Below are 14864 nucleotides of genomic sequence, written 5' to 3'. Positions count from 1 at the left end.
TTTTATTGTTCCTTTTGATTCTAGTTAGTGGCAGTGAATCTTTCTGCAGAGTATTTAGAAGCAAGGAACTTCAGTCTTGGCAAATTAGTGGTCCGCATTTTTGCACACACATGCAGTGCAATTGTGTGGTTGTCAGAATTTCCCTTTGCTGTTTTGATACGATGCAAGCAATGGGTCCAAACATGGCTGCCTGAATGAGTTATAAAAAAAGATGCTGACCAGATATAATACAATACATAATAGTGATACTGACTGTACTAGGTGTAATAACGACTAAAATGGCGTTATGTTGTTTGCATAATAAATAAAATAACAGATACCAGGGAGCGATTACGAGGCTATAAAGTAACCAGACGGTTCATTCAAATAATACGACTCTTCTTGCAGCCTGTGGCATTTGCATCTATTGTGTGCTAGCCTCGGGGAATCCACTGTTCTGCTTTGGAGCAAACAGCAAATAAACAGTGTTCGAGTTTACTCGGGAGCACGTTTCAATCACAATTCCATAATGCAATCTGGCGGTTGATAGATTTTTCACACTGTGTACTTGCCCTTGTCTACGTGCCGTGACGTGAAGCACGAACATGTTTCCAGCTTTAAGCAGCCTGGATGCTGGTCGGTGACCCTGGTGAAATGGTCGTCGAATGTGAAATGTATACTTTGTTTCCTCGCGAGTGCTGCCTGACCCGCTGGGTATTTCCAGCGTTTTCTCCTATTGTTTCGGTTTTCCAACTTCCGCAGTATTTTGGTTTTGCACTAATTTTTCAGGCCAGCTCGTGAGGCGGAAGGTGAAGAACCCCATTTAGCGTCGGCATACTCCCTGCTTATTGTGCTGCATTCTTATCGCTCTGTCAGTTCTGCTGCCAATTGATTCATCCCAGTTAGACTGTGATTGGTGGAAGTATTTTGACAATTTGATTTCCATTGGCGATAGTTATAATGTCACGATTGTGATTGGTGACGGGCACGGTGTCTCGCTTCTGATTGGTCACTGCTGGTATTGGGCGGGATTGCCTGTCAGCCACTGCTCTGGGTCCCTTTAAATACCCTTCAGCTGGTACACAGGAGAGCACAAGTGCGAGTAGCGAGTTATAACAAGCGGAGGAATGGGACCCTGAATATTTCAGCTGATCAGCAATTGCATCAGGACAAGAGAGAGATAAAGAAAAGAATAACACCATTACAAAGGGCAGCCAAAGGCAGGAAACAGAGGGCACTCCCAAACAAAGAAGAAAGTCAATGCTACCATCAGAGGCTGTGGCAGGCGCAGCCTATTGCATCCTTGTCCTGCATCTGGGCTGCACTGTGACCAGGGATCTCTGCAGGAAGGTGAGGAGCTTCACAACTACACCGTTTTAGAATTAAATCGTGTAAGAGTATTAACCAACGGGAGAAGACACTGGCAGCCACGAGAAAGTGTTTATTTGTTAAGCTAATTTGCTACAAACCATAACAGTAACGATGCAAGGATTAACCTTGCAATGGGAAACGTACGTGATTTTAAACTAAAACTGTGTATATTAATTACAGGTTTTGTTCCTCCTATGTGTAAAATTTAACTGCATTTAACGTCAGTGAAGAGTTGCTATTTATGATTATAATCGCAAGAATACACGCACGCACGCATCCAAATATTTGGACTTTTCCTATATACAAGATCAGGATGCACGGTCGACAGTAAACTCTGTCAATGCATTGGCTGGAATGCGGAATGAAAGGACGCAGGGTAACTGCTGGCACATCTGCAGCAGCGAAGCTCTTTTACTGTATCCGAGCTGAAGGTTGTGTCTGGATCCTGATGATAAATAACATCCCTTGTCTGCTGCGCCGTGAAAACAGCTCGCTTCAAGCAGTCTTTGAATAAACGACAAAAAATTAGGGAGATTTTTGTTAAAATATTTTTATTTAGCGTTTGATGGGAGAGGCGATGAGTTTATTCCGTAAATAAAGAGAAATAAGCGATCTCAATGGGTTCGAAAGACACATTTTCGCTGGAATTTTAAGGGGTTTATTTTGCTGTCAACAATAATAATCTACCTTTAAACAAATCTACCTTATCTGTCAGATCTGATCTGTCAGAATCGGATGTGAGGTGGGTTTTGCTTTAGATAAAAGGCTGCTGCTCAGAGCTGTTTAGACAGATGGTGCACTTGGTGTGTGTTTACTCGGTAACGAGGGTTACGGCTGACAAATACGGGAGTCTCTCCTTCAGTGCTTTAGCTACAGTGCAATAATAGCTAAGCGCCCCTAACAGTTGCCCTGATCTGTCTGGAAAGGTCTCCGATGTTGGTTGCACTGAACCCCACCGCCCTTCTATTACACTTGCCTGATACCATCATCTATGTGACCGCGCTCCGCGCCCAGCCTTGACTAGCATCTCCATTGCTGTATTTTCCTGGTTGATCAGTCATTGTTTGTGTCCCAGGCAGTTCTTTGCTGCTTAAATATTCATTGCCAAATTAGTGAATATTGAACAACCTTCATTTTAATAAGTAATCGCCGATATACTTGTATCTTGAAGAATTCTTGTTGGAATATTTGGCGGAGATGTATTTTCTTAAAGCAGAGTTGTATCCGAAACGCACCGCCACAAAGACTGCGGAAGAAGATTTAGTAACTTTCAAAAGAAGTAAAGGGGTAAATGTTTTTGCAATTTTAGTACGAATTTGTATAGGCTTTCAGAAAGCTATCAGGGGTGCAATGGGCCGAATAACCTGTTGTGTCGTTGTGTCGCCTATGCATATGAAGCACGTTTCAGAAATAAAATGTCTTAAAACGAATGTATTGTACACATAAACAAGAGAAAATCAGCAGATGCTGGAAATCCACCTTAACGTTTCACCGTTGGCTTAAATAATATTTTGATTAAATGACGCAGTTTAGATTGCACCGGTTTACAAAGTAGCTTTGTCCTTCAAAGTCAGCAACCCCTATTTAAAAATTTCCTAGTGCATGGTTAAATGACCCATGGAGAGCAAAATCCTTTATGACCCGTGTATTGAAATCGTTGTCATAAGAACTGCGGAGTCAGGATAGTCAATAGAATTAATATTCTGTGTCTCTGTCGGGCGACGCTTTATTTACAAAAAGCGGTGTTAAAGAAACTCTGTATGATATTACAACGTGAATCGCATCATGCAGGCTGATCACGCAGTATTGGCGATGAATGGAGACGGAGAGAAAGCCGGATAGGGGGAAAAGGATTCACTCAAAGCAAGGAGTGAAGAAGAGAGAAGCGAAAGTGGAAAACGGGAAGAAAGAGAAAGGGATAGAAGAAAGCAGTCAAAATAAGAGGGATGTGGATTGATGCAGGTGAGGGAACGAAGGGGGGAGGGAGCGAGACGCTGGGGAAGGGAGCAGAGACGATGATTCCAGCCTTCCCTCGTTAGTAGATGGGCCGAATCTGGCTCGCATTTTACATTCCGTCATGTTTGAGCGATTGTGAGCTCTTCAAACTAAAATGATCCAAGTATACACCTGATGCCCTCAGCGCCAAATCAAGGTCCCTTCCTGACTGAAATCCAGCCTGCCGCCGTTTATTATGCTTGTGGAGAGCGGAGAGGCGTGCACAGGAGAGTTTCACCTCCAGGGGGTGTAAGAATGCTTACGAACCTTCATCCTTGCAAGTACCAGAGCTTGTAAACAAGCATGATGGAGAGTGTCCGAGGAACGTGCTCTCTGCCTTTGCATTGAAACGTCATCTAGTTAAGTGAGAGCGTTAGCTGGCAAGGGAGGTGTCGCCAACAGATGAAAGGGCAACGTGGGCTCCCTGAAACCACCTCAGTGAACGGGAGCAGTCAGCGCACACACATTAGCCAGGACATCATGACAGCAACTCTCAACAGCTGGTAGGAAACTGCAACAAGCTCGTTACTGTCTCGACTTTTCCAGATATAGAGTTCAATTTCAATGTTGCATTGACCTCTCTGGGTCCCTAGTACATTGGCTGATGGAACAGGGGTGGACCAGTTTCTAACAAGCTACTTGGGGAACCTTTTGGTAATATATTGCTTCTCTGTAGCACCGCGTTGAACTGGGACTCAATGTTATGGCTTTGAGCCATTAAGTGTCCTTAGATCTTGTGCAGATCAGCTTGCAGGGATATTTGCAGACATTGTTAACCTCTCCCCGATTCAGTCTATGGTTCCCATCTACTTTAAGAAGACCAGTATCATCATTATATCCAAGAAAAACCAAGATAACTTGCCTTAACAACAACTGCCCAATAGCTCTGACATCTACTATCATTAATAGCTTCCAGAATCTGTTCAGAGCAGGTGTTAACTGCAGTCTCCCTGACCCTACACTCATCACTGGACAGTAAAAACAACTACATCAGACTATCTGTCTATTGGCTACAGCTCAGTCTTCAATACTATAATTCCAAAGAAACTCATTGCCCAGCTCTGGACCATGGGAGCCTGCCTTTGCAACTGAGTCCTTGACTTTCTGACCAACAGACCACAGCCAGTAAGGATAGGCAGCAACACCTCCACCAAGATTATTCTGAACACTGGTGCATCACAAAGTTGTATCCTCAGCCTGTTATTCTACTTCCTGTACATGAATGCATGGCCACATTCTGCACTAATTCCATCCACAAGTTTGTACCACCATAGAAGGCATATCTCAATTACTGATACTGCAAGTACAGGAAGGAAATAGGGAGCTTAGTAACATGTTGTCATGACAATATTTCCCTTGTCATGACACCAGGTTATCTTGTCTTTTTTCCCCTATGCATCAGCTGGAGTTGTCTATTGTGTCCGATGCTCCCGATGCAGCCACCTCTACAGTGGTGAGACCCATCATAAATTGGGGGACCACTTTGGCAAGTACCACCACTCCATACACCAGAAGCAGAACTTCCCAGTGGCCAAACATTTTAATTCTGATTCCCATTCCCGTTCTGACATGTTGGTCCATGGCCTCCATTTGTGCCACAATGTGGCCACCCTCAGAGTGCAGGAGCAACACCTCATATTATGTCTGGGTAGCCTCCAACCTGATGACATTAGTATTGAATTCTCCTTCCAGTCAAGAAATTCCCTCCTTCCCCCCTTCTTCTATTCCCCACTGCAGCCTCTTAAGTCTTGTCACCTGCCTACCATCCTCCCCCCCCCACAAAGGATCCCTTCTTCCTTCCTATTCTTCAATGGCCCACTTTCCTCTCCTATCAGCTTTCTTCCTCTACAGCCCTTTACATTTCCTTCCACCTGGCTTCACCTATCACCTAACTATCCTCCTTCCCCCACCCCAAACTTCCCCTTTCTTTTCCAGTCCTGGGGAAGTGTCTCGGCCAGAAACATCAACTATTTATTAATTTCCATAGATGCTGGCTGACCTGCTGAATTCCTTCAGTATTTTGTGTTGGTTGCTTTGTATTTCCAGCATCTTCAGAATTTCTTATGTTTAACATTTCCCTCTATCAACATAATAAAAGAGATAGTTCTTGATTTCAGGAAGAAGAGTGGTACACATGCTCCTGTCTACAGGAACGATATTGAGGTTGAGAGCTTCAAGTTCCTAAGGGTGAACACCACCTGCTCCAGTTGGTGCATGTTGATGCCATAGCCAAGAATGTCATCAATTCCTCTCCTTCAGGAGGCTAAAGAAATTTGGCATGAACTTGTAAACCCTTGCCAACTTAGAATGATTACAGCTTGGTATGGCAACTGCTCTGTCTGTGACCACAAAAAACTGCAGAGAATTGTGGACACAGTTCATCACATTACAGAAACCAGCCTTCCCTTTATGGACTCTGTCTGCACTTCCCACTGCTTCAGTAAAGCAGCCAGCATAACCAAATACCCTACCCACCCAGGACATTCTCTCTTTTTCCTCTCTCCCATCAAGCAGAAGATACAGAAGTCTGAAAGCACATACCACTGGGCTCAAGGAAAGCTTCTTCCTTGCTGTTAGAAGACTATTAAATGGTTCCCTGTTGCAATAAGATGGGCTCTTGATCTCAAAAGCTACCTCATTATTGTCTTTCACTTTTTTGTTTATCTGCACTGCATTTTCTCTGTGTCCGTGGCTTTATTCTGCATTATTATTGTTTACCTTGTACTGTCTGAGCATAATGATTTAATTTGTATAAACAGTATGGAAGACGTGTTTTTCACTATACCTTCGTACATATGATAATTCCACTACTCTGGAGTTTGAGCACGTGGCTCAGGCTCCACTGTAGTGCTGAGGTTGCTCTGTAGGAATGTTTCAATGAAATGTTAAACCAATGAATTGATCCCACTAAAGAGCTGAGAACATTCTCACGGCCAGTGTTATCATTAAACACCTTTATTGACCATTTGAGGAAATGTGTGCTGTGTTAATTGCTTGATTTGTCTACACAGCATCATAAATTCATTCTTAATGTAGTTCATTAGCGGCAAAACTCTTTTGAACTCAAATGGGTCGTCCTTTCACATCAGATCCAGTTACTCAGTGAGATATTTGGGTCAGTTACAAGGGGGAATGAAGTAAAATGGAGCTTTACTCAGTAAAGTACAGTGCCTAGAAGTACAAATCAAGCAGGTAAAACCCTGCCTCTGAAACCCATGTATCTCTGGGCTAATTAAAAGGTGTGAAGATGATAGAATTGATTAGAATTAATGCTCTACCATTCTACTGCTTGGCATATTCTATATAGTCTTTTGTTCTGTGTGATAACTGAATGGTAAAGTTTGATCAAAGTGACCCCAGAATATTAATTACCTCTCTCCACAGATGCTGCCTGATCTGCTCAGCATTTAAAATTTTTGCTTCAATTAATTTGATCTGTGTTGATATGTAAACTGATATGTAAAGTCATGTGCAGTGATGACTATGCTGTCCATATATGTCTATCTAATTATCAATGATGATGTGCTCCCTGAAAGAAATAGTGTTATCTATTCATTGTGCCTCAGTGTGTGATGAATGGAATTTACAGATGACATATCATTAGGCTTCAGTCTCCATAAGCTAATTTGAGCTTCCCTTGGATGGTATAAGGCACTATACAAATGAAAATTCCGTCGTTTATGGTCCAGTTACATTATGAAGATCATGTCCGACAGTTGGTAGCACTCTCAACATTCCTCCATTTAGAAAGTTTACAGGTTCATGTCACTCCCCATGGACTTGAGCACCAAAACTTTGCATGTCATTGCAATGCATTTTTACAGAACAATAAACTTGGAAGGCCCTGTCTTAAATTTGGTGGAGTCTTTGGTAAGTTACAAATTAGTACAGATGTACCATGTACCACGGACTGGTTGCGTGCCCGTCTGGAATTAAATCACAAGTGGCTGCAGAAAGTTGTAGACTCAGCCAGCTTCAATCTGAGCACAATATTCACCACCATTGAGGACGTCTTCAAAAGCCTCAAGAAGGCAGCATCCATCATTAAATATCCTCACAATCCAGGACATGTCTTCTTATTGATACTATCAGAAGTTACAGGAGCCAGATAACACACACTCAACATTTTAGGAATTGCTTCTTCTCCTCCGCCATCAACTTTCTGAATGGTCCACGAACCCATGAAGACTACCTCACTATTCCTTAACTTATGTATTTTATTTTTAATGTATCTTAGTAATTTTTACTGTCTTGCACTGTACTGCTGCCACAAAAAACAAATTCCATGTCAATTTTCGGTGATAATAAATCCAATTCTGATATTTTAAATATATGTCTGTCAGGTGAATGTAAAACAAAATCCCAAGTCCTATCTTGTAGAGGAGCTATAAAGTTATTTCTAAGTATTCTAAACCTATTTCTCCTACAGCCAACATTACTAACACACATTATCTGTTTCGTATCTCATCCCTGTTAGTAAGAATTTGCTGTGTGTGTTTGTGGCAGGGTGGCCTTGATTACAACACTTCATTTGCAAGAAACTACTTCAAGCACACTGAAGAACCAATAGCATTTCAATCCTGCCTAAGCTGTCATGGAAGGCTTCTTCTTTTAAACTATAGCTTTGATTAGCAGAGAATTGTGGATCAGTGGAACAAATACTCAGGGCAGATGGGCCAGATGCACTGGACAGATGCCATTGTGTTTGACAATATTTTGACATATTGGCCAGATTTTACTGTGATTGATTATCGGGGTGCTATGGGGCAGATGCCATTAGACTTGCCTGTCGTTAATGATCGGATATTCCTGACATGTAAGCTGTGATGGAAAACAAATAAAATGGTAAATGTTGGAATCTGCAACCAAAACAGAAAACATTGAAAACACTCAGCCAAAAGAAACTGGTCAACGTTTTGATTCAGGTTTCTGACCTGAAATGCAAAGTGGTTTCTTTTCCAACAGATGCTGTTTGACTGTCTAGGTTCTTCCAGAATTGTTTGTTCATGTATCAATGGGACTAAGGGACAGGGATTATTTGACTAACAGACCATGGAAGTACTTTATGAGATGGACCATACATTGAAGGCAGATATCACCATGATTGGCTGATCAAACATTATTTGGCATTCACTTTGTGTGCTGCTGTGTTTTACCAACGTACTTCAATTCTGTATAAAATGTACCAGAACAATATAATGATAAAGCATGAGTGATAGCACATCTTCTGAGAAGTCTGATGTGGGAGAAGCACCATGATGTGAGAACAGCACTGCTTGGGTTGTTGATTAGATCTTCTGTTCTGGCTTAAATGAAGTTTCTGAATTTAACCTTGAGATAATGATGAGAACTTACTGTTTCATCTCCCTATAGGGCAAAGGATCTGAGAGTAGTGCCAGAGCTGATCTTGTTACAGTTTTTGCCCTTCTGCGGCCATGAATTCTTCACTGATGACCCGAGGAACGAGCGATGTTCTGGAGGAGCTCCAGTTGCTCACAGCTCAGAACCTGGAACGGCTGGAGGTGAATAAGTACTATGAGGTGATTAGAGAGCTGGGAAAAGGAACCTATGGCAAGGTGGACCTGGTCATCCATAAGGTTAGAGGTATGTAATAATTGTAGCTGCTTCTTCACTGTAAACAGAAGCTTGTACTCATACTGCAACTACTTCTATGCACCAAGCTCTAGCATCAGAGCTGAATCACAATCCTCCAAAATCTCTGGTATCTTCTCCACAAATCACCAATCATTTTGAATGCTCCATGCTCTAACCTTAATCTGCTCACCTTCATTTATGACACCGTAAGATATAGGAGCAGAATTAGGCCATTGGCCCATCGAGGTTGCACTGCTATTTCATCATGGCTGATCCATTTCCCCCTCAGCCCCAGTCTCCTGCCTTTTCCCCATATCTATCAACCTCTGCCTTAAATATACATAAAGACTTGGCCTGCACAGCTGCCTGTGGCAATGAATTCCACAGAATTATCACTCTCTAGCTAAGAAAGTTCTTCATCATCTTCTAAAATGATGTCCTTCTATTCTGAGGCTGTGTCCTCTGGTTTTAGATTCTCCCACCATAGGAAACATCCTCCACTCAATCAAGGCCTTTCATCATTCAGTAGGTTCCAAGTATGTCATCCCTCATTCTTCTGAAATCCAGTGAATACAGGTGCAGAGCCATCAGATGCTTTTCATATGAAAAGCCATGTCAGTACAGGCGAGTTAAGCTGAAGGGCCTGTTTCTGTGCTGCATTACAACAAACCCATGACATAATGTGTAGGTATAGCTACAGCCTCTATGACTGGATGGTGGGACACCTGCTCCTGATTCCAGCTCTAGTGTTAGGTTTGGTAACGGTTCAGGTGAACCTGTTGTGGCACAGGCTCTCATTACAAGGTCAGGAACAAATTTCAGTGCCTTCAAGGTCTTTGTCATTAAAGGTTCAAAGGTTCATTTATTATCAAAGTATACAACTCTGAAATTCTTCTTCTCTGGGTAGCCATGAAACCAAGAAAAAAAAGAAAGACAGCACGATCATCAACCCCCAAATCTTCCCTCCCCACACAAAACTCAAACAAAAATGGCACAGGCATATCCCTCCTCCCATACGAAAAAAACAAACAAAATGGAACATGTACGTCAACTCCCAAATCTGCCCCCCCTCAGAAAACAAATGAGAAAGACTGGGTGAAAAATGCAGAATATAAAAACTATAAGACTGAAAAAAAGTCTATAATTCAAGTCCATATCCAAAAAGCAGAGAACCTGGGTAACATTCTCCAGGCAAAGCGGCAGACTCTCCCCTCTCTGGTACCAGAGTGATCAAAAAGCAGGCAGCTAGCACTCACCTTCTACATTCGCCTCAATGTTTCAATCTCCCTCATCACTTTAATTCGTGCACGATGAAAGCTTTAATCGGTGCAACGGAATCAAACATGGGCTCATGCCCCTTCCTGCAGTTCATCATGAGGTTCACACATACTGCCTCTGTCTTCTGGAATCCTCTTGGAGACTGCAGAGCACTGGAACACCCAAATGATCTCCAAACAGCTAAGCACAGGCTCCAAAAGTTCCAGTATCACATCCAAAATTAAAAACAAATGTAAAAGACATAAAAGAAGTGAAATATATAGTTTTATGATCTATCCAGATGTTGACCAAAGGAGCATTTTATGCAGGCGCCATCTTGACTGGAAGTTTGTTGAAAGTTTGCCAGGTCCCAACTGATGTTCCCTAATACAGAGACCTATGCTATACTGAGCATGTCATGGTAGCAGAGCTGTCAAATTTTGTGTGAGGTGTTAAATAAAGCCTCTCATGTGAAGACATCTACAGGTATCCCCCGCTTTTTGAAAGATCACTTTACGCCACTTTGCTTTTACGAAAGACCTACATTAGTACCTGTTTTCGCTAACCAAAAGAAATCCGAAGAGGATTTTTGCTTTTACGAAAAAAGTGTTTGTTTTGCAGCAAGCCAGAAAAGAGGCAGCGTGCACCCCCAGCAGCGAGATTGGCGAAAAGCGAAAATAGTGTTCAGTGTGCCGTTATAGAGGCAGCGTGTCCCAGGCCACCATAGCTTTGAACTGTGTGAAATTTTCACTACGATTGACAGTGCTGTAATGGTTGCAGAGAAGTATGACTTTAATTTTGAAAGGGCATGTAGGCTTAGAGCAGGTTTGCAGGATGATTTGAGTGCTTACAAAGAACTGTACGATAGAAAAATGCGTGAACCTTCCAGTGTGCTCGCTGTCTTCCCAATTCTGGTTAAGTGAAACTACACTGTACATACATTATTTCTACTTTATGTAGGTTGTGTATTTATCATATCATTTCTGCTTTTACTATATGTTAGTGTTATTTTAGGTTTTATGTGTTATTTGATATGATTTGGTAGGTTATTTTTTGGGTCTGGGAATGCTCAAAAATTTTTCCCATATAAGTTAATGGTAATTACTTCTTTGCTATACGCCATTTCGGCTGACGAAAGGTTACATAGGAACGCTGTACTTTCGGATAGCGGGGAAAACCTGTATTTCATATCACTATACTGATAGGATCAATATTTATCCTTCAAAAATACTCCCTGAAATGGATTATTAGAAGACTTTGTGGACCTTGCTGTGTACAAATTATTGGCCTTACTGTTGGTTTATGTCAAAAGTTTGTTTATGTACTATCTACACACAGTAGACCCTGCCACTCTTAGTATACTGAGGCAGTGAAAAACTAAACAGAATGCAGAATCTAGTGTTACAGTTACAGAGAAACTGCAGTACTTACAAACAGTAAGATGCAAGGTACATGATGAGGTTGATTGGAGAAATCAAGAGTTCATCTTTTACCATTTCAGATGTGTCCGTCCAATAGTCTGATAACTGTGGGACTGAAGCTATTCTTGAGTCGAGTATTACGGTGCTTTAAAAAACTTGTGATCAGCTGTAAACCACTGGGGATACTGTATTTTTTGCTGCATTGGTGTATAAAAAGCAAGCCCTTCACCCTGTCCTTAATACAAAGGTAAAACATGTCCCAGTTTGGTGATGTCACCTTTGGTGATCTTTGAGCATCTTCTGCCTTTAGTGGTTGAGCTGTTTATAACCATATAACCATATATCAATTACAGCACGGAAACAGGCCATCTCGGCCCTTCTAGTCCGTGCCGAACTCTTACTCTCACCTAGTCCCACTGACCTGTACTCAGCCCATAACCCTCCATTCCTTTCCTGTCCATATAGCTGTCCATTTTAACTTTAAATGACAACATCGTACCTGCCTCAACCACTTCTGCTCGTTCCACACAGCTACCACTCTCTGAGTAGAGAAGTTCCCCCTCATGTTACCCCTAAACTTTTGCCCTTTAACTCTCAACTCATGTCCTCTTGTTTAAATCTCCCCCACTCTCAATGGAAAAAGCCTATCCACGTCAACTCTATCTATCCCCCTCATAATTTTAAACACCTCTATCAAGTACCCCCTCAACCTTCTACGTTCCAAAGAATAAAGACCCAACTTATTCAACCTTTCTCTGTAACTTAGGTGATGAAACCCAGGTAGCATGCTAGTAAATCTTCTCTGTACTTTCTCTATTTTGTTGACATCTTTCCTATAATTCGGTGACCAAAACTGTACACAATACTCCAAATTTGGCCTCACCAATGCCTTGTACAATTTCAACATTACATCTCAACTCCTATACTCAATGCTCTGATTTATAAAGGTCTGCATACCAAAAGCTTTCTTCACCACCCTATCCACATGAGATATCCATATGCACCATTATTCCTAGATCCCTCTGTTTTACAGCATTCTTCAATGCCCTACCATTTACCATGTATGTCCTATTTTGATTAGTCCTACCAAAATGTAGTACCTCATGTTTATCAGCATTAAACTCCATCTGCCATCTTTCAGCCCACTCTTCTAACGGGCCTAAATCACTGTGCAAGCTTTGAATACCTACTTCATTATCCACAACTCCACCTATCTTAGTATCATCTGCATACTTACTAATCCAATTTACCACCCCATCATCCGATCATTAGTGTATATGACAAACAACATTGGACCCAGTACAGATCCCTGAGGCACACCACTAGTCACCGGCCTCCAATCTGACAAACAGTTATCCACCACCACTCTCTGGCGTCTCCCATCCAGCCATTGCTGAATCCATTTTACTACTTCAATATCTAATACCTAATACCTAATGATTGAACCTTCCTAACCAACCTTCCGTGTGGAACCTTGTCAAAGGCCTTACTGAAGTCCATATAGACAACATCCACCGCTTTACCCTCGTCAACTTTCCCAGTAACCTCTTCAAAAAATTCAATAAGATTTGTCAAACATGACCTTCCACGCACAAATCCAAGTTGACTGTTCCTAATCAGACCCTGTCTATCCAGATAATTATATATACCATCTCTAAGAACACCTTCCATCAATTTACCCACCACTGACGTCAAACTCACAGGTCGATAATTGCTTGGTTTACTCTTAGAATCCTTTTTAAACAATGGAACAACATGAGCAATACGCCAATCCTCCGGCACCATCCCCGTTTCTAATGACTTTTGAAATATTTCTGTCAGAGCCCCTGCTATTTCCACACTAACTTCCCTCAAGGTCCTGGGGAATATCCTGTCAGGACCCGGAGACTTGTCCAGTTTTATATTCCTTAAAATCTCCAGTACTTCCTCTTTTTTAATCATCATAGTTTCCATAACTTCCCTACCTGTTTCCCTTATCCTACACAATTCAATATCCTTCTCCTTAGTGAATACCAAAGAAAAGAAATTGTTCAGAATCTGCCCCATCTCTTTTGGCTCCACACATAGCTGTCCACTCTGATTCTCTAAGGGACCAATTTTATCCCTCACTAGTCTTTTCCTATTGGTATAACGGTAGAAACCCTTGGGGTTTATTTTCACGTTATTTGCCAAAGCAACCTCATATCTTCTTTTAGCTTTTCTAATTTCTTTCTTAAGGTTCTTTTTACACTCTTTACATTCCTCGAGCACCTCACTTACTCCATGCTGCCTATATTTATTGTAGATATCTCTCTTTTTCTGAACCAAGTTTCCAATATCCCTTGAAAACCATGGCTCTCTCAAACTTTAAACCTAAGAGGAACATAAAGATTCTGTACTCTCAAAATTTCACCTTTAAATGACCATCATTTCTCTATTACATTCTTCCCATAAAACAATTTGTCCCAATCCACTCCTTCTAAATCCTTTCGCATCTCCTCAAAGTTAGCCTTTCTCCAATTAAAAATCTCAACCCTGGGTCCAGACCTATCCTTCTCCATAATTATATTGAAACTAATGTAATTGTGATCACTGGACCCGAAGTGCTCCCCAACACATACCTCATTCCTATCTCATTCCCTAACAGGAGATCCAACACTGCCCCTTCTCTAGTTGGTACCTCTATGTATTGCTGCAAAAAACTATCCTGCACACATTTTACAAACTCCAAACCATCCAGCCCTTTTACAGTATGGGCTTCCCAGTCTATGTGTGGAAAATTAAAATCTCCCACAATCACAATCTTGTGTTTACTACAAATATCTGCTATCTCCTTACAAATTTGCTCCTCCAATTCTCGCTCCCTATTTGGTGGTCTATAATACACCCTTATTAGTGCTACTACACTTTTCCCATTCCTCAATTCCACCCAAATAGCCTCCCTAGATGAGCCCTCTAATCTATCCTGCCTGAGCACGCTGTAATATTTTCTCTGACAAGCAATGCAACACCTTCCCCTCTTCTCCCTCCGGTTCTATCACACCTGAAGCAATTAAATCCAGGAATATTCAGTTGCCAATTACACCCCTCCTGTAACCATGTTTCACTAATAGCTACCATATCATACTTCCAGGTATCAATCCATGCTTTTAAGCTCATCCATCTTTCTTATAATGCTCCTAGCATTAAAATAAATGCATTTAAGAAATTTTCCACCTCTTTCTCTCTGTTTATCTCTAACGGTGCAAACAACTTTACTATTTTCTT

The 14864-nt window shown here is 41.6% G+C and overlaps 1 protein-coding gene across 2 annotated transcripts in view; it reads left to right on the top strand.

Moving 5' to 3' along the window:
* The first annotated feature begins 1085 nt into the window (after positions 1-1085).
* LOC140187245 (serine/threonine-protein kinase SBK1-like) overlaps positions 1086-14864 on the top strand; it is a 29502-nt gene continuing 15723 nt past the window's right edge. Inside the window, exons 1-2 of one of the 2 annotated variants that reach the window (XM_072242362.1) lie at positions 1086-1329; positions 8719-8949. In XM_072242362.1, coding sequence (XP_072098463.1) covers positions 8781-8949 — 169 coding nt within the window. In that variant the 5' untranslated portion in view covers positions 1086-1329; positions 8719-8780. Of the gene's footprint in view, positions 1330-8718; positions 8950-14864 lie in introns of those variants that run through there. The other variant, XM_072242363.1, reaches the window with a different exon arrangement.

This window comes from Mobula birostris, chromosome 24, assembly GCF_030028105.1.
Source record: "Mobula birostris isolate sMobBir1 chromosome 24, sMobBir1.hap1, whole genome shotgun sequence".
NCBI classification, from domain to species: Eukaryota; Metazoa; Chordata; class Chondrichthyes; order Myliobatiformes; family Myliobatidae; genus Mobula; species Mobula birostris.
Note: the sequence above shows the minus strand (reverse complement) of the source record. Positions and strands in the feature narration are given on the sequence as shown.